The 24,482-nt window shown below is 44.4% G+C and overlaps 1 protein-coding gene and 1 long non-coding RNA gene across 4 annotated transcripts in view; both read left to right on the forward strand.

The window, feature by feature from the left end:
• Nucleotides 1-24,482, forward strand: part of IFT43 (intraflagellar transport 43) — a 130,246-nt gene that overhangs the window by 87,226 nt on the left and 18,538 nt on the right. For 2 of the 3 annotated variants that reach the window (XM_064292779.1, XM_064292780.1), the window contains 3 exons: nucleotides 23,445-23,517; nucleotides 23,777-23,852; nucleotides 24,358-24,420. In XM_064292779.1, coding sequence (XP_064148849.1) covers nucleotides 23,445-23,517; nucleotides 23,777-23,852; nucleotides 24,358-24,420 — 212 coding nt within the window. Of the gene's footprint in view, nucleotides 1-23,444; nucleotides 23,518-23,776; nucleotides 23,853-24,301; nucleotides 24,421-24,482 lie in introns of all 3 variants that reach the window. The other variant, XM_064292781.1, reaches the window with a different exon arrangement.
• Nucleotides 6,868-23,231, forward strand: LOC135232618 (uncharacterized). Its single transcript, XR_010323189.1, has 3 exons — nucleotides 6,868-6,991; nucleotides 11,368-11,556; nucleotides 13,391-23,231. It is a non-coding gene; the product is annotated as an uncharacterized LOC135232618 (long non-coding RNA).

The raw sequence follows: 24,482 nt of genomic DNA on the forward strand, positions 1-24,482 counted from the left end.
GATGCTTTGTAATATTTCGATGTTTTGGACTCTGCAAAGGTTTGTTTTATGACCTAATATGTGGTCTATTTTAGAGAATGTTCCATGTGCGCTAGAAAAAAAAGTATATTTTGCAGCAGTTGGGTGGAGAGTTCTGTATAAGTCAATGAGGTCAAGTTGGTTGATTGTTGTAATTAGATCTTCCGTGTCTCTGTTGAGCTTCTTACTGGATGTCCTGTCCTTCTCCGAAAGTGGTGTGTTGAAGTCTCCTACTATAATTGTGGAGGTATCTATCTCGCTTTTCAGTTCTGTTAAAATTTGATTTATGTATCTTGCAGCCCTGTCATTGGGTGCGTAAATATTTAATATGGTTATGTCTTCCTGATCAATTGTCCCTTTTATCATTATATAGTGTCCTTCTTTATCCTTTGTGGTGGATTTAAGTCTAAAGTCTATTTTGTCAGAAATTAATATTGCTACTCCTCTTCTTTTTTGCTTATTGTTTGCTTGATATACTTTTTTCCACCCTTTGAGTTTTAGTTTGTTTGTGTCTCTAAGTCTAAGGTGTGTCTCTTGTAGGCAGCATATAGATGGATCGTGTTTCTTTATCCAGTCTGTGACTCTCTGTCTCTTTATTGGTGCATTTAGTCCATTTACATTCAGGGTAATTATAGATAAATAAGTTTTTAGTGCTGTCATTTTGATGCCTTTTTATGTGTGTTGTTGACAATTTCATTTTTCCACACACTTTTTTGTGCTGAGGCGTTTTTCTTAGTAAATTGTGAGACCCTCATTTTCATAGTGTTTGACTTTATGTTAGTTGAGTCGTTACGTTTTTCTTGGTTTTTGTCTTGAGTTATAGAGTTGTTATGCCTTTTTGTGGTTACCTCATTATATACCCCTATTTTTCTAAGTAAAAACCTAACTTGTGTTGTTCTATATCGCCTTGTATCACTCTCCATATGGCAGTTCAATGCCTCCTGTATTTAGTCCCTCTTTTTGATTATTGTGATCTTTTACCTATTGACTTCCATGATTCCCTGTTATGTGTATTTTTTTTTTAATTAATCTTAATTTGTTTGTTTTTGTGATTTCCCTATTTGAGTTGATATCAGGACGTTCTGTTTTGTGACCTTGTGTTGTGCTGATATCTGATATTATTGGTTCTGTGACCAAACAATATCCTTTAGTATTTCTTGTAGCTTTGGTTTGGTTTTTGCAAATTCTCTAAACTTGTGTTTGTCTGTAAATATCTTAATTTCGCCTTCATATTTCAGAGAGAGTTTTGCTGGATATATGATCCTTGGTTGGCAGTTTTTCTCCTTCAGTGTTCTGTATATGTCGTCCCACTCCCTTCTTGCCTGCATGGTTTCTGCTGAGTAGTCAGAACATATTCTTATTGATTCTCCCTTGAAGGAAACCTTTCTTTTCTCCCTGGCTGCTTTTAAAATTTTCTGTTTATCTTTGGTTTTGGTGAGTTTGATGATAATATGTCTTGGTGTTTTTCTTTTTGTATCAATCTTAAATGGGGTTCGATGAGCATCTTGGATAGATATCCTTTCGTCTTTCATGATGTCAGGGAAGTTTTGTGTCAGAAGTTCTTCAACTATTTTCTCTGTGTTTTCTGTCCCCCCTCCCTGTTCTGGGACTCCAATCATCCGCAGGTTATCCTTCTTGATAGAGTCCCACATAATTCTTAGGGTTTCTTCATTTTTTTTAATTCTTTTATCTGATTTTTTTTCAGCTATGTTGGTGTTGATTCCCTGGTCCTCCAGATGTCCCAGTCTGCATTCTAATTGCTCGAGTCTGCTCCTCTGACTTCCTAGTGTGTTGTCTAATTCTGTAATTTTATTGTTAATCTTTTGGATTTCTACATGTTGTCTCTCTATGGATTCTTGCAACTTATTAATTTTTCCAGTATGTTCTTGAATAATCTTTTTGAGTTCTTCAACAGTTTTATCAGTGTGTTCCTTGGCTTTTTCTGCAGATATCCTAATTTCATTTGTGATATCATTAAGCATTCTGTAAATTAGTTTTTTATATTCTGTATCTGATAATTCCAAAATTGTATCTTCATTTGGGAAAGATTTTGATTCTTTTGTTTGGGGGGTTGGAGAAGCTGTCATGGTCTGCTTCTTTAAGTGGTTTGATATGGATTGTTGTCTCCGAGCCATCACTGTGAAACTAGTTTTTCCAGAAAATCCGCTAAAAAAAAACTGCAGTCAGATCCCTATCAGAGTTCTCCCTCTGGCTCAGGCTATTCAGATGTTAATGAAGCCGCCTGGGGAGGGTGGGGGAGGGAACAGAGAGATAGGAGAGTAGCACCTCAGAATATAGCCAGAGTTGCTTGCCTTGCTTGGAATGACTGTTATATCTGAGATTCCCGCGGGCGCGTCGCCTATGTGTGCTGGCTGTGTGGAGATTGCCCGCAGGGGGTCTGGCCTGCTGGAGTCACGGTCAGATCCTCCGCTTCCAGCCCCACGCCCAGCGTCAAGGCTCCCCTACTGGGACGGTGCACTCTCAACTCCAAAATCAGTCGCTGCCTCCCGGGGACTTCTCGTCCCTCCAGCCACGTGGCCGTGCCGCCCCCGTGAACCAGGTGGGCCCCCTCCCAGGGTTAGTTCAGATGGGTGGAGTAGCTCCCCGTGCTTGTGCCGCGACCAAGTGTCCCGGCTGGAACGCTGTTCTCCCCACTCCAATACCAGTCGCTGCCTCCCGGGGACTTCTCCTACCGGCTGCGTCCCACGCCGCCCGCGCGACCCGGCTGGTCCCCTTCCCGGGGTTAGTTCAGGGGGTGGAGCAACTCTCCGTGTTTATGGCATACCTGCGAGCAGTCCAAATCCCTGCTGGACGGTTCCCCGGCTCGGATGCTGCTCTTTCTGCTCCAAGATCAGTCACTGCCTCCCGGGGACTTCTCCTACCGGCTGCGTCCCACGCCGCCCGTGGAACCGGCTGGTCCCCCTCCCGGGGTTAGTTCAGGGGGGTGGAGCAGGTCTCTGTGCTTGTGCCGTACCTGACTGGTACGCTGGCTCCAGGCTCTGGAAACTATCGCTGCTTCCCTGTATTAGTTCGTTCTCCGTCTCTAAATCTGTGTTTGTTGTTCAGGGTTCGTAGATTGTTATGTATGTGATCGATTCACTTGTTTTTCTGTGTCTTTGTTGTAAGAGGGATCCGAGGTAATGTCTGCCTAGTCCGCCATCTTGGCTCCGCCTCCTTCGTGATTTTCTTTTGGGGTCTCTCCTATATAGGGTTTGTTGAGCTTCTTGGATGGTGAGCTTTTTATCTTTCACGATACTAGGGAAGTTTTCTGTCAGCAATTCTTCAATGATTCTCTCTTTGTTTTCCATGTTCTCCCCCTGTTCTGGAACTCCGTTCACTTGCAAATTTTTGCTTTTGATTGTATCCCACATCATTCTCAGGGTTTCTTCATTTTTCTTCATTCTTTTTTCTGATTTTTCCTCAAAGTGGTATCCAAGTATTTGTCTTCAATTTTGCTCATCCTCTCTTCCATTGTTTCAAGCCTATTCCGTAGACCTATGACACTGTGCATTTCTGAAATCTTTTTATCTTTCGGATTTCTAATTGTTGTTTTTATGTGATTTCTAGTTGTAAATTTATTTTGACAGTTTCTTCCTGTATAATTTTCCTGAATTCTTCCATTGTTTTGTCTGTATTTTCCATGAATTTGTCTATCTTTTCCTCCTTTTTGTCTGCTCTTTGCTTCAACTCTTGGATAGCTCTGAATATTAGAGATTTGAATTCCCTATCAGGTAGTTCTAGTGCCTTTTTGTCTACTGGAAACTTTTATTTTGGATGCCTACTGAAACCACCCTGTCCTGTTTTGTAATATGTTTTGATATTTTTTGCTGTCTTTGGGACATTCAGTAGTTATTTTCTTCATTTATTGATTGTAGATTTGTTTCTTTTATCCTGCTTTTTTGTTTTATTTGGTTCATGTTTGAGCAGGTGGGCTGTGTGTTCTTTGTTGATTGTTTGTAGGCATGATAGACTTTTCACCTCCTTCTTCAATGGGCAGGGCCAGTTGCTCAGTTATGGTGTGGTAGGGCAGGTCCAGCTGATGGGGAGGGGCTTAGATGGGTTGTTTGTGGCATAAACTGGAGCCTACAGGGTGGGCTAGAGGCCAGTGCAGTGGCAGATTTCAGTAGGCCATGCTCGTACTGCTCAGGGGTGCAGTGTTCAATGCCCAGTGCAGATAGGCAGGAGGGAGGGGAGAGGTCGTGATGTGTGGAGCTAAACTGGGTATGGGAAAGGAGAGAGAAAGGAGAAACAGGAGCCAAAAAAAAAGTGCTGAGGGAGCCTGCCTTTGGAGTGGAGAGACAAGAAACTGAGAAATGAAGAAAAACAAAAGGAAAAGAATAAATAAACAAAAATTTAAAAAGAAAGAAATACCCTCAGAGATCCTACCAGTGACTGGGGAAGTGGCTCCCAGGACTTGAGGCACAGCCCATCTAGAAGGGGCGGAGATGGCACACAGCACCAGGTATTCAGGAGAAAGGAAAAGTAGAGAGAGATGAGAACTGAGAAATGAAGAAAACCAAAAAAAGAAAAAAACACAATTAAAAAAAGAAAGCCTCCCAGGGATCCCACCGGCATGCTCTGCAGACTGTGGAAGTGGCTACCAAGCTGAGCAGTACAGCCTGGCTAGAAGGGGCAGAGATGGCACACAGCACCAGGTATTCAGGAGACAGGAAAAAAGATAAGTAGAGAGAGATGAGAAACTGAGAAATAAAGAAAGACAAAAAGGAAAAAAGAAAAATAAAAAGAAATGCCCCCAGGGATCCCACTGACATGGCTGTGCAGACTGGGGAAGTAACTCCCAAGCTGAGCAGTATAGCCCTTGTAGAAGGAACAGAAATGGCACAGAGTGCCAGCTGTTTAGGAGACAGGAGAAGAAGGTAGGTAGAGAGATGAGAAACTGAGAAATGAAGAAAGACAAAAAGGAAAAAAGAAAAAGAAAACAAAAGAACCAAAAAAGGGCCCAGGGATCCTACCACCATGGTGGCGTGGACCAAGGAAGCGGTTCCCCAGCCGAGCAAACTCTGAATAGAATCTGAAGCCTTAAGGGTGAGCATTGAGAGGCCACAAAAGGGAGAAAAGAAATGCTTTCTCTTTAAAAAAAGAATGAAAAATATTCAGGTTGGAATAATCTCTGAATGCACAATTAGATATGAACTAAAATTTCAAATAGTTTATCGTAGAGAGGGAAAAAAAAGAAAAAACCCCACTGCCGTCAAGTCAATCCTGAGTCAGCAACCCTGTAGGAAAGAGTAGAACTAACTGCCGCATAGGATTTCTAAGGAGCGCCTGCTGGATTCGAACTGCTCATCTTTTGGTTAGCAGCCAAAATCTTAACCACTACACCACCAGGGTTTCCATTTTAGAGAAAGGTATAGAGAAATATTATATGATAGTGGGCTACTGCCCAAAGTTATGTCTTTCAAGTTGTGCAGTATCTGTTGGGCCCAAAAACATGTCTTTAAGAAGTTGAAAGTCTCTAAAAACAGGAGCTTCAAAAAGGATTAGTGCCTTCTTGTGTTTAACCATCAGCATTTTGGCAGAGCCCAGGCCGGTGCTGTCCTGGAAGCAGATTGGGTAGACTTGTAATGCCTTCTTCCTATGAGCACCCGGGGCTGAAGGCCTGCCTCATCCCCACTGGAGAGGGCCATGCTCCTGTGCATCCTGAGGTCTAGTTTTGACAGGCTTGAATACCTTAAAACCTTAGGAATAATAAATCCTTGTGCCCAACCAAAAAGTATTTAATTCCTAAAGGACAAGCTGAGCTGAACCACTTCTAGCCGGGGGCAGTTGGGAACTTAATTCTGCAAGTGTAGCAATCTAGATGATCTGGGAGCTCCGAGTTTAAGGGTAATTGCTCAATTTTCTATCCATGTCAACAGGAAAATAGGTAAAAGTGGCTGGACACAGCCAAGCTGTGAGTCTGGATGAGATGTGAGATGCTAAACTGTTGATGGAATTAGAAAAATGCTATCTGTAGAAGGCGATTGCTCTTTCACACCCCCATCTTCCTTCTCTCCATTCATCTCTGTCTCCAGGCTTTCCAATTCTCTTTCAGGCTCTTTGTTATTCCTTGCTTAATCCTCCCACCATATCCTTCATCCCTTCTCCTCTGAATAGCAGATCCACTCTGCGCCTAAACAGCTTTAATGTAGAAATAGAGAAAGTGGGAAAAATTCCTTAAGTACAGATGAACTGGAACCCCAGTGTTTCAATTCCTTTCCCTTGCTGAGCAAGAACTTTCCATTATATTGCTATTCCTTCCTTAAGCTCAGTACAGCATAGGGAACCTCCTAGGTGGCCCCCAAACCTAGTAGCGCTCCTTTGCCCCCCACTAAGTTTTTCAAACTACTATTGCTACCACTGCTTTTTGATTGGTGTCTATGGGTGGTACAGTTAATGCCCTCAGCTGCTAACTGAAAGGTTGGAGGTTTGAGTTCTTCCAGAGATGCCTCAGAAGAAAAGCCTGGTTATCTACTTCCAAAAAAGTCAGCCATTGAAACCCCTGTAGAGCACAGTCTTCTCTGACACCCATGGGGTCACCAAGAGTTGGAATCGATTCAGCGCAAATTGTTCGTTTGTTTTTTAAATTTGCTTTTTGATTAAATAATATTTCTTAAAATCAACCTTTTTTTTTTCCCTAAGTTCAAAGTTACTAGGAGTAGGCCTAATAACTTTCCAAACCCATACCTCCACACCCTTCCCTAACACATTCACATGCCAACTCTTTTAGCTGACCATATCCGCAGCAGGAATTGGGGTGGGATGGAATGGGGCAATGCTCACTGGTCCAAGGATTAAGTTGTCCTCTCTTTTGTTTCTGTGCTTTTTTACGTTTTGTTCTGTTTGCAGGATAACCCACTGCCATCAAGTGGATTCCGACTCATAGCGACCCTATAGGACAGAGTAGAACTGCCCCATAGGGTTTCTAAGGCTGTAAATCTTTACAGAAGCAGACTGGTTTGCAAGATAATGGGTAAGAATTTGAAAAATACTTCATTCTTACAGGAAGTGCTGATAATTAATGTTTGTAAATGTTTACTAGGAGTCCCTGGGTGGCACAATTGGTTAAGTGTTCGACTACTATCTGAAAACTTGGCAGTTTGAACCCGCTCAATGGCACCTTGGAAGACAGGCCTGGTGATTTGCTTCTGAAAGGTCACAGCCTTGAAAACCCTATGGGTGAAATAAGTCAGTCACAAAAAGACAAATATTGTATCAGACCACTATTATAAAACGTTAAGAATAGATTTACACACAGAAAGAAACATTCTTTGATGGTTACCAGGGATGAGAGGCGGAGGGTGGGAAAATCCCTAGCTAGATAGTAGATGTGTTAACTTTCGTGAAGGGAAAGGTAATACACAATATTGGGGAAGTCAGCACAGCGTGACCAAGGCAAAGGAAGACACTGAGAGGTACGCAAAGGTAAAAGACAACAATGGTAAATACTACTACATACACAGTCCAGCATCAACAGTAAAAACAATAATTTATGAGTGGATACGTAGGTGAGCCAAGCAGTTGGGGGATGGCGTATGGGAGTACCCCCATGTGCATGTATAGATTTCTACGTACATATTTGTATGTGTTGCAAATATATATATGTATATAATAGTGCAGAAACCCTGGTGGCATAGTGGTTAAATGCTTCAGCTGCTAACCAAAAGGTCGGCAGTTCGAATCCCTCAGGTGCTCCTTGGAAACCCTGTGGGGCAGTTCTACTCTGTTCTGTAGGGTTGCTATGAGTCAGAATTGACCCGATGGCAATGGGTTTGGTTTTTTTGGTTTATATAATAGAGCACACAGAGGGCATAGTCATGAAAACTTCTTAGGTATAAGCAAACACCTCATGGGACTGAGTTACTGGGCTTGACAAGGCTAGGGACCATACATAGTCTCAGGGGAAATCTAGGTCAACAACATACACATATATCCATGAAGGAGTCCTGGTGGTGCAGTGGCCAAGTATTCTGCTGCTAACCAAAAGGTCAGCAGCAATCTGCTTCTGTAAAGATTATAGCCTTGGCTAAGGACCATATAGTATTGGGGGACATCTTGGTTACCTGCAGTTCATAAAGATAATGTTCTACATCCTATTTTGGTGAGCAGTGCAAGCGGCTATCTAGGATACAACTATTAGTCTTTCTACGTCCAGAAAAAAGAATAGTGAAGGAGACCAAAGATTCAAAGAGACAATTAGTCCAAAGGACTAATAGACCACACGAAGCACAGCCTTCTCTAGCCTGAGACCGTAAGAACTACATGGTGTCCAGCTACTGCTACAGACCGCTCTGATTGGGATCACCATAGAGGGTCCCAGACAGAGTGGGAGAAAAGGTAGAGCAAAATTCAAACTCATTAAAAAAAAAAAAAAGACCACACTTACCAGCCTGATAGAGACTGGTGGAAGCCCGAAGGCTATGGCCCTTAGACACTCTTCAAACTTGGATTGAAACCAGTGTTATGAAAAAAATCTGTATATAAATTGTTGAATGGAAAACTAATTTGCTCTGAAGACTTTCACCTGAACCACAATAAAATGTTCAAAACAACAACAACAAAAAAAAACCCCTATGGAGCAGTTCTACTCTGCACACATGGGGTTGCCATGAGCCAGGATCGACTTGACAGCAGCTAACAACAACAAGAAGTGTTTACTATGGGCCAGACACTGTGCTAACAGCTTTACCTGCGTTACTTCCCTCGATCCTCACAACAATCCTGTAAGGAAACACTGTGATTATCACCATTTTACAGAGGAAGAAATCGAACCTGTGCAAAGTTAAGTAACTCACCAAGGTTATGTGGCTAATAAGCGTTGATGTGCTGGTAAATATTTAACAACCAGCTTTCCAGGGGGAAATAAAAGTCCTGATTTGTAGTGTTTGCAAATTTCTGTGGTATAAATGCACCCACCAAGGCTGGTTTCAAACTACCAACATGACATCACTGACTGCAGAGTTGAAAAGAGATGGGCAGTAGTAGCCCACCATTGTATAGTATTTCCACCATACAGACACATGGGATGTAAATAACTCGAGTGTAGATTAAGTAAAATATAGTAAATTTAGGAAGTGGCAAGTTTCACCACTTGTATTTACCACTTATTTATTACTTTTGCTTTTGATATAACTTAATTACAAAAAAAAAATTAATTACAAGGGTATATAATTTAATTTTTTAATGGTGTCTATGTTTAACACTCATAGCGACCCTATAGGAAAGAGTAGAACTGCCCCATAGAGTTTCCAAGGAGCACCTGGCGGATTTGAACTGCCGACCCTTTGGTTAGTAGCCGTAACACTTAACCGTTACACCGCCAGGATTTCCAACTTGCATGATTCCTGAGAATTTAACAGTTGACAGAATTTAACAAGAGACAGAAAGGGCCACATGAGCCAGAGACTTACATCATCCTGAGACCAGAAGAACTAGATGGTGCCCGGCCACAACCGATGACTGCCCTGACAGGGAGCACAACAGAGAACCCCTGAGGGAGCAGGAGAATAGTGGGATGCAGACCCCAAATTCTCATAAAAAGACCAGACTTAAATGGTCTGATTGAGACTAGAGGAATCCTGGCGGTCATGGTCCCCAAACCTTCTGTTGGCCCAGGACAGGAACCATTCCCGAAGACAACTCATCAGACATGGACTGGACAATGGGTTGGAGAGAGATGCTGATGAAGAGTGAGCTACTTGTATCAGGTGGACGCTTGAGACTGTGTTGGCATCTCTTGTCTGGAGGGGAGATAGGAGGGTAGAGAGGGTTAGAAACTGGCAAAACTGTCATGAAAGGAGAGACTGGAAGGGCTGACTCATTAGGGGGAGAGTAAGTGGGAGTATGCAGTAAGGTGTATATAAGCTTATATGTGAGAGACTGACTCGATTTGTAAACGTTCACTTAAAGCTCAATAAAAATTATATATTAAAAAAAAAAAAAAAAAACGTCGGCTCTTATAAGCCACTACGAGCTTGCTCTATCACACCACTGCTAGTAAGTGGTGGAGCTGGAATTCAGGCTTAGACTTTCTGGCTCCTAGTCAGCACTGCTCTCACTGCCTTCCTTTGGTTTGCTGTTAAAGTGCTAGATTCCTTTTTTAACCCTGCTTATATTTTTTTTTTTTATTGAGGAAGCCTGTCTCCACTCATTTTTCCAACACCCTTTTTCAAATTTGCTTTCTTATCCTGGTTCTCAGATTTACCTGCTGACGCATGTCCTGTTCTGCTTATTCTCTCACTGTGAAGTCTTGTTTATAAGGATACCTGAGCTGGGTAGAGAAAAGCCAGAGACCAGGCCTTGAAAGCTCTTGTGACATGAAGCAGACTCTTCGGCCAGTTAGTCTGTTCCTATCTTGTTATGCTTTCTTCTCCATTACATCCAACAAAATTGCTTTTAGATAATGAATCGGCCTGTACTGAATCCTCCAGAGAGGAGAACACATTTCAGGGTGAGAGGAAGAAGCTTCACTGGGCTTGTGTGGGTTGTGGTGTGAGTATTGGAGAGTTTAGGAGATTTGGCTGAGACCCAAGGCCCCACAGGGCACTACCTGGGCCGTAAAGTGCAATGTTTGTAGCTCTCCTGACAGCCCACCTCTTGAAGACACAGCAGAGGAAACAGATCGACACCACAAAGCCATGGGCAGAGCTTGGAAAGCTGCGTGGAACAAAAGAGGGCTTCAAGAGCTAGTGCTGCCAGATCATGGTGTGAATACCAAGCTGAGGTCAGAATGGGCCAGCACTAGAATCCATGCAGGTTATTGCATTACAGAAAATGGATTTTTATTACAGTGGACCGAAGCAAAAGACTTGACTTGCTTTATTTGCAGGCCATGATCGTGACTATGGAACATTCAGAAAGACTCTGTCATATGCAAATCTGACAAAAGAAAGGGTTTTTGTTGTTGTTGTTCTCGTGAGATGTATTCCAATAGACACCCCAGAATAAGGATGTCCTAGAGGTAGAATGGACCTCATTTTGGTGGAAGGGAAATATAGGACCAGAGATATTTAATTACATAAGGTCAGCAAATTAAGAGCAGATTCCGAGACCCAGGTTTCCTGATTGTTAATCAAGTGCACCCTCTACTACAACTCTGTGGACCAGGAATTTGAACTTAGTTCTTCCCTGATAGGCAGTTGAAGTCACATTCCTAGCAGTAAAAGAAACATGGACTCTAGTAGATGTAGACCCTTGAGGCCACGGGAGCTGCCGTCTCTGCTTCCCAGTGTGGGTTTGGCCAGAGCTGGTCCAGAGTGACTGAGACAGCACAGAAATTACATGGAACTTCCCAGAGGTTTCTTGAATGCAGCAGGAAAGGTTGTTTTTATTTGGTTTTGTTTTTCACAGGTGGTGGTTCAAGATCCCATGACACTACCCTAGGAAAAGCATATACTATCATGGAGTAGTTTTCTAGAAGCTGATGGAACAGAGAAATGTTTGGAATTACTTGACACAGCAGACATAATAGAGACTCATTTGGCTGTGTTCTTCTAGACCCAAAGAAAGGCAGAATGTCGGGTGGTTTTGAGAACCGAGGTAAGCTTGAAGCAGATTTTAATTGTTCTGTGTTGTCAGCTCAGTCATATTCTACGTTAACTGGCCTAGCTGCAAAAAAAAAACATAGCCCAGGGGGTCCTGACCAGACCTCATGCTCTATTGGCAGAGCTGAGGACAGAGTGCTTTCTGCCCCTAGTGGTGCTCTGAAATCTCTGGGTCACATCAGACTTCCCAAACACACCGTCACAGACCTCTGTGCCCCAAACAAGGTTGACAGTGACCTCCCTGGGGTTCTATTTCCTTTGTTCATGTGAGCGGTTTTCTTGCATGTCCCCATCTGAAGAGAGAGAGTGGGGAGAAAAAATGAAAGTCTTGTGCCATGCGTGATGCATGTTTTAGATTAAGCAGGTTATATTTACCTTTCTCCAGATCACAGAGAAAGGAAGTGCCGTCAGCATTCTGTCGGGCTGTTTGGACTATTTGGAGGACTGTGATTAATAACAAATTATCCAATATTAAAAGCACTGAAAAAGTTAAAGAGAGATCAGGGCATTCATTCTGCCTCTCCTTGCATTCTGTCCCAGTTGGATGCAGAAGATAGGATCAGGCAAATTTAATCCCATTTAGTTTTGTGAGACTCCCCAGATGTGGCTGCAAGCAGTGCACCTGCCTTCCAGGAGCAGCACAGGCACTTCTCCCCACAACAGGGAAGGGAGTGGATGAGTGAGGAATGAGAGGAGGTTAGAGGCCTAAATGCAGGTAGGCTCATACTGATGAGAACCACTTCCCAGGGAGATTTTAGCTGACTTCAGTTTTTATCTGACTAGAAAGAAAGAAAGGCTCACTGTTACGGATGTCTTTTTCCAATGATGGGGACTGTATAAAGAAGAGACATAATGTTCCCTGCAATGAAAAAAGATAGAGTGGCTCCAAGTAATTTTCACAACCCAAAACTCAGCCATGTGGCCCGGTATTGCTGGTGTCTGTTCTCGTTCTTCTATCGGTGACTGTTGGTTCACGTCTCACTTTAAGGCTGACAACCAGAGATATAGCTTAGGTGAAGTGGGAAGCGGTAGGCATGTTTATGCATCTGAGGTTGGGCTTAGGATATCACTTAGCCTTCCAATGGAGAAGTGTTTTCCTTCTGACATGTCATACATGGAGATTAGTTTCTAAGGGACAGCAAAACCTGGGTTGAGCAGAAATCTGGGGAAGAGGCAATAGAGGACCCCCCTACCCTAGTAAGAGATGAACTTGATATGGCCAAATGGGTGGTCCTTTCTAGATGTAGGCTCTACCAGCTTTCTAAAAATTCATAGATGTTCACTCTGTGTGTGTGTGTGTGTATACTCCTCTATATGTACACGCATGAGGACACACATTGGGAACGTGATTGCTGAGTCCATAAGTGTGGTTGACGGACTAGGTTTACCTAAAAGACCCTTTAAGAGAAAGCTCTTGAAAGATGATTACAGAATTGAGACACCATCATTTAAAAGTGCCTGAGGCAAACTCCTTTGAAAATTGCAGCAGCGGAGGGACAGAGAAAGAACCACGCAGCCCTTGATTGTTGCGCTGTTCCCTCAGGACCCGTCCTCCCCCTCCCCTGTTTCTCATCTGATAAGAGAGAGAGCAGCAGTAAGACTCCTCATCTATCTTATGAAAATCCGATTCAGAATGGCTGTGATCAAAACCGGCTGGCTGTCACCAGCAGTGGCCTTGCGCAGAGGGAAGCTCTCAGAAGCGTTTTGTATGTGGGGGTGTCAAGGGTGGCACCAATCAAAGTAGCATTTTTTTAATAAATATATATAAGGAAAATACAGAACCTACTGATTTAGAATAAAAGCCATGTAGTTTGTCTTGTTTTTTTCAGCATAACACGAAGAGGATGAAATGGAATCAGATATGCCTGGTTTCTAACATACTTCTACTGGCACCTCTGAGAAGTCTCTGTCACATTAGTGCCATATCACTCATCTGGGGCCTTACTGAAGAGAGTGGAGAGTTCCTCAGTTTCCATTCCTTCCAGCCACTTCATCCTTGTCACTTTTACAAGTCCTTTACTCCTCCTATCCTTAACGCATCTCTACAGATAGAAGCTGGAACAGCCTCAAAGCTCAGAGAGAGCTATTGGAATGGCAGGGTGCATTCTGCTCATTGTTGTTTCCTTCAGCTATTAGTACCCAGTGGTATAACGCTCTCTCAAGGTCACCCTGGCAGGTGACACTGGTGTCCTCCCAGAATTGGATCCCCCAAGGCTTCTGGGCTGAGTAGGACCTTTCTCTAGAAAGGACCCTTATTGGGCCATACTTGTCTCTCACAAACGCTTTGAATTGCTTGAAAGGCTCAATCCTGGTTGATTACCCTTGGCATTGCCAGTACTGATTCTTGTACAACTTTCAGTAGCCTTGGATGGGGCAATGGAAAATTTTCATTCTGGGGTGCATTCATGGCTCCTTTAGAAATTGCTGACATCCCTCTGTGGGTAATGTGATGAGGTAAGACTTTGATGGACCATTCTATAAAAAAAAAAAAAAAAATTTTTTTTTTTTTTATACGAGGAGCTAAATTGCCACTCTTAGTAAACCCCCTTCTCTGCTGATGGCAAGTGAGAATTGAACCGTGCTGAGGTCTAGAGGCCTAGCTTAACTCCTAAACCAAAGTCAGCTCAAAAGCTTCCTCTCCAACCTCTGTCAACCAGCGAGGTGCTGCCACTCGAAGGGCTATAAGGGACAACTCTTCTGTTCTTCTTCCTCTCAAGTCCTATGATCTTTTTCGCCAGCGATGTTAGGAGAGATTGGGTTTGGCAGTAGGACAGACGCATTTCAACACATGGGACACAGATAAAGAGGAAAAATAACCCACCCAAAAGCCCAAATTGGCACCTCAGAATGAGGCGTTCTCTCTCTCTGTCTCTCTGTCACAGGCTTCCTCAGAGGCTTACTTGACGTGCACACCTCCTGACAGACACTCTCTGCCACATCTCCAGGGCTGCACGTTTGACTCTCGGTCAATCCTGTTCTCAGATTTTGCCAAGTGGCTCTCTAGCCACCATTACAGTTTTCAGACTCTTTTCTCCTATATCTGTGGCCTCTCTTCTTGCCTGCCAGTAACAAGTACAGCCTGGACGCAGCTTTAATCAGTTGAAATCACAAGGGGATAAGTCTTAATAAAACGGACCTGTTGGGGACCTGGAGACGTGTTTTTGCTCCTTAGACCCTGACTTGGGAGTGCAGGGGACACAGTACTGGGCCCAGGCTTGCTTGTGAGCTCCTGCGAGACCACCTCTTTCCCTTGTTCCTTTGGGTGTTTGAAGCCTGTTGCCTACTGCTTTCCCATTTTCCCTTTTAAAAAATTCTCCATTTTTTTTCACTTAGAGAAAAAAATTATTTATACGATTGAGATCCACTAATTAAAGCCATTTTCTGGTATTTGGTTACTGAAGCGTTTGATGTCTCTCTGACAAGACCATGAAATGCACGGAGCGTCCACAGGGACAGAATTTGCTGAACACGGCTCTTTGTAAATGAGGGGACATAGTGTCGCAGCAGCTCATGAATATGAAACGCCCATGATACCACCTCAGTGGACTTGAGAACACAGATGAATCCTGTCATGTGCTAAATGAGACCAATTTCTTTCACTTAACTTCATCTTCAATCGGACCTTCTTCCATTTGCCTGTTTAAAATTCCCCATACGTGATGCAGAAGGTAACATTCAGTAAAACAAAGTTTTGCAGCTGCGGAGAAAAATTATAATGATCTCTGGTTTAAAGTTGCCATCTCCTAAAAACATGGACGTGATTTCGTTTTGCTTGCCAGCTCTGCTAATGTCTGTTGACTTGGGGCACAGAACCAGGCAGGGTTTGTCTGGCTGGGCTTCCTGGGGTGTCTTTAAGCAGCGTGCCCAGATCCCCTTCCTGTAGACTGGTTATTGAGCATGGCTGGTGAATGGTGGATGCCAGCCCTTCACTGAGCAGAGCCTGGGCATGCTCCATCCGTAGTGGCCAGGGCACTGAGTGGGAGGAGGTTGTATGTAACCCAGCAGGGTGGTTGCTGTTGAGAGCTCAGGTAATGGATGAAGTGAGTGAGAGGTAGTCGTCAGTAGCGCCCTGAGGAACCTGGCAAGGTAGACCAACTACTTGTGCCATTTACTAAGGGGTCAGGGTGAGAGTGCTGGGACGTAGAACAGACTTTCTGTAGCTCTAGAGAAACCCTTCTTTTTTTCTGGGCACAGCAGGAAATTCCATTCAGAAATCCACAACCAAGAAAATCAGCAAAGAGAAGAACCTTCAGGGACACAGAGAAGAAGAAACTCCCTGCCTGAATCATCTTTGCTTGGGTGGGACCCAGAGGCCAGATTGGGGTGCCTTCTTTGTTCTTCCTACAGAACTTAGATTTACTCTCCAGGTGAAGAGCCTGAGAAATGCTCAGAGTGTACTCATTGCAAGCTTGGGTCTAATCTAAGAATTCACTGTTTAGTTAAAGGAAAACAAACAGCAGCTGGATCTGAATGCAGGCTCTCATAAAGTGCCTCACAGAGGTTTAGGGGGAAGCTTCATTGGAAGAGGCAGGTAGGCTTTTTACTGTCAGGAGACGGGCTGAAAAGGACCCCTTCTGGGGCTTAAGTGGATAGTTAGCATTTTAGTGTGCTTTTGTGATGATATTTACTATAATGAATACATTTCAGGGAAAATGGCAGCTTCTGAGATCCTTGAAATCAGTTGTAATTGAGCCCACTGGTATTCTCACGTGTTTCTGTTATTTATTTACATTATTTATTTGAGCACCACTCGTTTATTGCTGTGGTTTCAGCGGGTGGTTAGTTGGATAAATCTCTTGGGTGGCTCTGGTTTCATCTGGTGATTAGTTGGTTGGATAGATCTGTTGGGTGGCTCTGGTTTCATCTGGTGGCTGGTTGGTTGGATAGATCTGTTAGGTGGCTCTGGTTTCATCTGGTGGCTGGTTGGTTGGTTGCATAGATCTTTTGGGTGGCTCAGACTAGTGTTGCAGTATCATGAGCTTTTCACTTGGCAATCTCTCTCTTTGAAATAATTCTTAGTGCTGTCACTGCATTCGTGATTCCTTGTTGGGGGCTCCTAGAATGTGGAATGATACAGTGGGCACACTGGAGATCCAAGTAACAAACACAGGGAGCTTAGTGAAGAGCATTGTGACCCAGCTTCAGGACAGAAGCCAGACAGTCCAAATTGGACCACACCTGAACGACCCTTTCTCTGTAATGTAGTGCCCACTCATCCATTGTTTCTTGTATGTGCATCAGGAGGACTAAAATTAGTCTTTTCCAGCAGGCTTTGCAGCTGCCATGCAAGGCAGAGCTTTTGCTGTGGTATCATTCAACCCAGGAATTATCCAAGGTTTACTCCTGGCTGTCCTTGTACAATGAATCGTACTTAGATAACTTTGCGACTGAGTAGCACTTATCGTAAAATTGGAAAACTATAGAGAAAATTGACATGGCTCTTCCATGAGTGCTTCTTTCAGATAGGAAGGGTATCTATTGATTCCATTCTGCTCAGTTAACCTTCCTTGGAAAGACAGAAGTGACTGGGATGTGGTCTTTGCCCTCAACTTGTTCAGTATGTAGGGGGCAGACCTAGGACAAATTTTACTTATTATTCCTACTGCAAGGCAGTGAGGTCAGCCCTGTGGCTATGAATAAAGTATTAAGGAAGGATAAAGTAGAAAGCTCTTAATTCTGTCAGTTGGATTCATAGATAATTCATAAAGTATAATTGGCATGCCTTTTTCTTATTCTGCTGATTTATTATTATTTTTTATGTATAGAATCTCCTTTTGCAACTTTGCAATCACAGGTTTCTTGAAGACAGGGGCTGTGCTCAGTCCATCTTGGTTCTCCCCTAATGTCCTCAGGAAGGAGTCCAGTGTATAGCAGGTACCCAGTACAGGTTTTCTGGTTGGTGATGCCTCTCATCACCTGGCACCCTCTCTCCTGCCTCACCCAATGCCACTGCCCCCTGGGCCCACCCACGTTGGCCCTTCTTTTGTCTCCCCAGTACTGCAAGTTATTTCTCACCTCGTAGTGTTCTCTGCCTGGCTTACTCCTGCTTAATAATTCAGCTTCCAGATGTGCTGTCCCTAATTCAGAGAGACCTTCCCTAACTCCTTGCCCGTTCCCCAAAATTCCAAAGTAGGTCCTCTCTGGACTGGTTTAAATGCATTATGGAGCATCCATTCAACAGAATGCTGGTGGTCACTTAAAAGAATAGGATATATCTGTATATTTATAAAGAAAGATAAAAGCAAATTGCAGAACAACATATATGTAATATGACCCCACTTGCAACCATTTTTAAAAGGGCATATCTGCTGTGATATGCATGAATTCTCTTCAGTAAATATGGACAAGCAATTTGTAACAGTGATTACCTTTAGGGAGACAACTGGGCTCATATAAGGCAGGGAAGGAAATTTAATTTTTCTGTTAAACTTTTCTATAGCGTTTATATATTAATTTTATTTTTTTAAAATAAAACAATTAGGCCTCCTTGATTTTTTGTTTTGTTTGTCATAGAATCCAGTTAGCTTCCTTCATTGCTTTCGTTAGCTGCTGTTGAGTCAGCTCCGATTCAGGGCAACCCCACGTACCACAGAACAAAACATTGCCTGGTCCTGTGCCATCTTCACAGACGTTAATAAGTTCAGGCCCGTTGTTGCAGCCACTGTACATTCTGAGTGTTTTCCAGTCTAGGGCCTTGCCTTCCACCACTATGTTGGACAGTGTTCTGTTGTGATCCGTAGTGTTTTCATTGGCTAGTTTTTGGAAGTAGATCACCAGGCCTTTTTTCCTAGTCTTAGTCTAGAAGCTCCACTAAAACCTGTTCACCATGGGTGACCCTACTGATATTTGAAATACTGGTGGCATAGCTTCCAGCATCATAGCAACATGCAAGCTACCCCAGTATATCTATAAACAGGATATTTATTTGTGCTTATTATCCCCCACTAGGCTGGTACTTCATGAAGACAGGGACCGTGTCTGGTTTTTGTTTGTTTGTTTGTTTGTTTTTTCAATAGTGCCAGGGTTGAGAAACATTGCCCTAGACAAATTGGCTTCTTCCAGATTTCAGAGCCACCTATGTGGGTTAAATTAACAGTTGCTTGGTATCTGTACCTCCCTTTAACTGCACCCTCATCCTCACCACTAGGCTGAAAACTCCCTGTTTTGTTCAATGTTGTATCCACCTGGGCCTTACAAAATAAGTGGCAGATAGTAGCTACTTACTAAGTATGAACTGAATGGGTTAATAGTAGACAACTTTTTTAAGGTTTTAGAGTAAGTGCATGGGACTGCCAAGAGTCTCCAGGCATTTAGTAAACTTTTTTTTTTTTTGTACTTTAGATGAATGTTTACAGAACAAACAAGCTTCTCATTAAACAGTACACATATTGTTATGTGACATCGGTTACAAATCCCGTGACATGTCAACACTCTCTTCTCGATCTTGGGTTCCCTGTTAACAGCTTCCCTGTCCCCTCTGCCTTCTAGTCCTTGCCTCTGGGCTGGTGTGCCCCTTTAGTCTCGTTTTGTTTTATGGGTCTGTCTAACCTTTGGATAAAGGGTGAACCTCAGGAGTGACTTCATTACTGAGCTAAAAGGGTGTCCAGGGGCCATACTCTCGGGGTTTCTTCAGTCCCTGTCAGGCCAGTAAGTCTGGTCTTTTTTTCTGAGTTAGAATTTTGTTCCGTACTTTCTCCAGCTCTGTCCGGGACCCTTTATTGTGATCCTTGTCAGACCAGTCAGGGTTAGTAGTCAGGCACCATCTAGTTGTGCTGGACTCAGTCTGTGGAGGCTGTGAGGACCATGTGTGTTTTGTTTGCCCTTGTTACCCAGCACTGCCTAGCATGGTACCATCCACCTGGTGGGTGCCCGGTGTTCCTTGAATGAATGAATGAATGAACCAATGAATGAATGTTATCACTGGTTTCACCTCATAAAAGCTGCTTCATTCTCATCTGAAAAATGGTGGTAACTGGGCAGGGTGAAATTAGAACATGAAGGTAGAACCATTTAGTGTCTGTATATGCTCCATATTATAATAGCTGTTGAATGAACAAGATAGTTATTGAATACTTATTACCTATGGAGCACCATACTAAGTATTTTCTAAGATTATTTCACTTAATATTTACAACCATATGAAATAGGTGTAATTACGATCCCCGTTTTACAGATGAAGAAACTGAGTCACAGGTTAAAGTCACAATAAGCACATGGTGGAGCCAGGATTTGAAACTGGCTATCCTGCCTCCGGAGCCCTGGTGGTGCAGTGGTTAAGTGCTCAGCTGCTAACGAAAAGGTCAGCAGTTTAAATCTACCAGCCACTCCTTGGAAACCCTGTGGGGCAGTTCTACTCTGTCCTATAGGGTTGCTATGAGTTGGAATCACCTTGAAGCCAACAGGTTTGCGTTTTTTTTTGATTATCCTGCCTCCAGGGCCTCTGCACCTGACCTCTGAGCAGGAGTCCTACCCACCACACTTTACTCTTCATTGTTATTGTTCTTAGCAGGATAGAAGGAAGTGAGGATAAAGTTAATTTAATTATTGGGTTTTTTAAAAGAGTGATATCTTTTCAACAGTTCTGGAGCTGAGTCCTATATTCCTCTTATTCCCTCTGTTAAAATCTTGTGCTTTGAAATGTTATACGTTACAACCTGAATCAGGATGGGCCCCCTGTCCAGAGTTGCAGGTCAAGTAGCCATCTCTGATTGGAGGCCGGGCTGGCTCATTCCATGTAGGGGCCCTAGTGGTGCAGTGGTTAAGTGCTGGGCTGCGAACAGAAAGTTCAGTGGTTCAAACCCACCAGCCGCTCTGCAGGAGAAAGATATAAAGATTACAGCCTTGGAAATTCTATGGGGCAGTTCTCTGTCGTATAGGGTCACTATCAGTTGGAATCGACTTGATGGTTAACTAACGGGTTAATTTTGGGAAGATGTGAATTTCTCAAGTACCTTTACTTTTTTCTAGGTTTGCTTATGGTGTATACATGTTTGTGTTTGTGTGTGCATGAGAGGGGTGGGGACTGGGTAAGGGAGAGTGGGACACAGAGAGAGAGAGAAAATTCCCAGGAACCTATTATGTACACATAAGCAAGCACTTGTCTGTGATTGTAAATCAGAAACTGTAAAATTGCAAAGTACTTTGAAGTTTGCCCAAAACCAGCTCCACGGCCACCTGTTCCACTGGGGGCTGGGAGTTGGATGGCCTGGCTCTGCTGAGATGGCTCAAGCTGTCACTGCACCGGAATGTTCCAGCTTGCCTCGGCCTGGCTGTCATCGTTGGCTCTGTCCCACTCAGGCGGTTCACTGGGTTCTGCCGGGCACCAGGCTTCCAATTAGAGAGAAGTCCCACTGTGTGGCCAGCCCCACCAGTGCCATTCTGAGCAGCCCTTTTGCCAAGGCCCAAGCTGACCTCTGATCTGTCACAGATGGGCCAGCCCCAAACTCTTTTGTGCACATTTGGAGGCGGGGGGTGGGAGTGAAGAGGGATACCCATGGGGAGTCAGAGTGGACAGTGGGCAGAAGTGCAATTCCTCAGAGCTCTGGGAAGCTGGGCAGAGCTGACAGGACCCAAATGCTAAAGTTGTGGAGGGAAAGGGGACTTTGGGAGACCCCGTTCTGAGCCCCAAGCTCAGTATGGGGCATTTTCTTACCAACTCCTGAATATTCATCTCAGGCTGGACTCCAGGCCCGAAGAGAGCCAGGGGCAGCAAGCTGGCTCACTCCAAAACTGTCACACTCTGATGGTGTGTGGCATAGCCAGCTTCCTCCTGCCACTCTGCAGCCTGTGTGGTCTCAGCAGCCAGGGAGCCCACTCACCCTGCGCAGGGAGCGGAGCCATACTGCCAACAACCCTGACAATGGACTGTAGTAATACCCCGGAGCAAGAGTGGAAAAGGAAGCCAAATTCCTGTTGACATAAGAAGTGGACTCTTAGAGAGCTCTAGCAGCCCAAGATATTTAAGTTTTGAAAAGCTTCTTTCTAGATACAGGACTTCATTATTTTGAGAGGGATACGTGGCTCTTTATTTCCCCTGTTAGCAGTTTCTTTTTTTTTTTATCCTTTTATTTTACTCTTTTTATCACTCTCTTGCTCTGCCTGTCTGTTTCTCTCTGCCTTATTTTCTGTGTCCCTGTGTCTGTCTTGCATATTCTCTCTTTCCTTTTCCAGGTGCAACATCTGTGACTCCACAGTTGGAAGTCGTAATAAAGACACCAGGCTTGGAGCTGACATTTATATACTCTGGCTTAACTCGACTAGAGCAATCTTAAAGTCTAAATATGAATAGCCTGAAAGTGGCAAGGGTCTTCCCAGATGGTCTTGAAATGATTCTGCTCCTCTTTAAAAATAAAATTGAATTCAGTCCCTGGAAGGAGGAACCGAGGGTTTCATCACGACTTTTCCCTCACTGGGATTTTCCCTTCTTTTGATGTTTGCAGTTGGTTTGGGAATTCCAGGACTGCCGCTTGGCCTTTTTTTCCTGCCACATCTCTTTTTTGCTCCGATTGGTTAACCCTAACACAACCCCTCAAACAGGTGGTGACGCTCATTTGGAGAAGGTGTTTCTTTTGGGTGTGAGCCTGTTCAGTGAGAAGATGGACAGTTTTTGTTTTTTTTTCAGCAAGTTACTGTAATGAAGTGATGTGCTGTCTCAGGTTCCCTATTTGTATGACTTTGGTAAACTCACAGAAGAAATGGCCTTGTGTCTCCTCATCTGTCTGTGATCACAGCTGGAGAGTTCAGAGAAGGTGATTCCCGTGAGACAGCAAGAGACGTGTGATCATCAGTGTGGAATTGGCAGTGCTTATTATATACCAAAACCCACTGCCGTCGAGTCCATTCTGACTCATAGCAACCCTCTAGGACAGAATAGAACTGCTCCATGGGGTTTCCCAGGAGCAGCTGGTGGGAACTGCCAGCCTTTTGGTTAGCAGCTGTAGCTCTTAACCACTGCGCCACCAGGGCCCAGTTTACTATATTACAACCTGGCAAATGGAGCCCCTGCTCTTTGATAAAATGTTGGGGAGCCAGGTTATTCACTAAGTGTAAAATGTCTTTCAGATACAGACGAAGGGAATATCCAGGCCTGCAAGGCTGCTCTCTTGAGCTAATGCACACGTGGGCCTTGCTGATAGGAGATGGCACTCATGGTGGCATCAGCTTCGTGCTGCTACATGTTCTCTGCTCCTCTGCCTCTGACCACGCCAGGCTCATTCATTGCTTCCTTTTCTTCCTTCCTCTCACATGTGCTGTCTGGGGCTCTCTTCTCCTTTCTTTACATTTCTACCTGAATATCCACTCCAGTGGTTTCGAACCTGGTGCCTGCATTAGGGTCACTGAAGAAATCTTAGGAAAATACAGATGACTGAGCCCCTCCTAAAAAAACGAAAACTGCTGTTGAGTTGACTCTGATTCATGGCGTCCCCACGTTTGTCAGAATAGAACTGTGCTCCAGAGGATTTTCAGTGGTTGATCTTTCAGAAGCAGACTGCCAAACCTGTCTCCTGAGGTGCCTCTGGGTGGACTTGAACCTCCACCTGTGAGTTAGCAGCTGAGCATGTTAAGCTTTGCACCATCCAGGGACTCCAAAGTGCCACCTAGGAAGTTCTAATTCAGCAAGTTCTGGGGTAAGGCCTGGGCTTCAGAAAACATTGAGGGGCCACCTTTGATTCGGATGCTCACCACTCTTGGGTACCACAACCGTAGACTGGGAGATCCTGGAGGCCAGAGACTGTGTGACTGTCTACCCCCAGCCTATAGGCTGTCTACCCCCAGCCGACGGCCCCCCAGCCGACACGGCGAAGGTGAGTGAGTAGTAAATGGAGAAGCGGGCAAGATTCTTGTTAGTGCTGCTGACAGATTTGCCTCCGCCTCTCATTGCAGATATTCCTGTTATCCCGGATCTGGAAGAAGTACAGGAAGAAGACTTTGTTTTGCAGGTGGCAGCCCCTCCCAGGTAGGCTAAACTAGATGTGAAGTTGGCAAGAAGGCAGGGAACATGACACTCTGAATACCGTCCACAGGGGCTGGATCCCTGTGTAGATCTGGATGTCTTTGGTGGTGGGCTTCATCCCCAGCGTTCCCATTTTGGTAGGCATTTTGTTCCCATTTTCGTCATCCCAGGCAGCATACAAGGCTCTGGGGACAGTGGCCCAGCAGCACTCGTGGAACTGGCCCTGCCTGTGGTTCTTCCTCTCATTCTCTCTTTCCTGCAGCATCCAAGTCAACCGGGTGATGACCTACCGTGACTTGGACAATGACCTCATGAAGTACTCGGCCTTTCAGACCTTGGTGAGTAGAACGGCTTCTGCACAGGCTCCAACAACATCCGTAGAAAGACTTCTCTGTTCCCCAAAAGCTATAAAACATCTCTTCCATGGGTCCCTGATGCAGTCTGGCAATAACACTTTGCTGGCTGGAGACATTATCCTTGGGTATCTCACAGTTCCCTAGTGTTTTCCAGTGTCAGCTTCCCCACTACCCCCCGCTTCCATCAGCAGCACACCTGGTACCTGATGCCACATCTTTCCACTCTGGCCCGAACGTGCTGCTCTCATACTCTACCCTCTTGGTGTTGACCTTCCCCCCAAAGAAGCCCACAGGCAGGATGTTACGGCGTCCCCTCGTTTCTCAGTGGCCATGTGGTCCACTGACATTGTTACTCCTTTGTTAAGGCACTTCTGCAGGTCTGGGTTAGGGAAGCTCTAATCCTCACAACTGGATCCTCTTTGCTTTGCAAGAGATTGCTGTGCAGAGGCCGTCGAGGTGCACAGCCTGGCTCTGTTTGCATTCATAGGACGGAGAGATCGACTTGAAGCTCCTCACCAAAGTCCTCGCACCAGAGCACGAAGTTCGGGAGGTAACAGTGGCAGTGGCAGCTCCTTACTCTCTCAGCCTAGTCATTCCCGTGCCCAGCTGGCC

The sequence above is a fragment of the Loxodonta africana genome, chromosome 10 (assembly GCF_030014295.1).
Source record: "Loxodonta africana isolate mLoxAfr1 chromosome 10, mLoxAfr1.hap2, whole genome shotgun sequence".
Taxonomy (NCBI): Eukaryota; Metazoa; Chordata; class Mammalia; order Proboscidea; family Elephantidae; genus Loxodonta; species Loxodonta africana.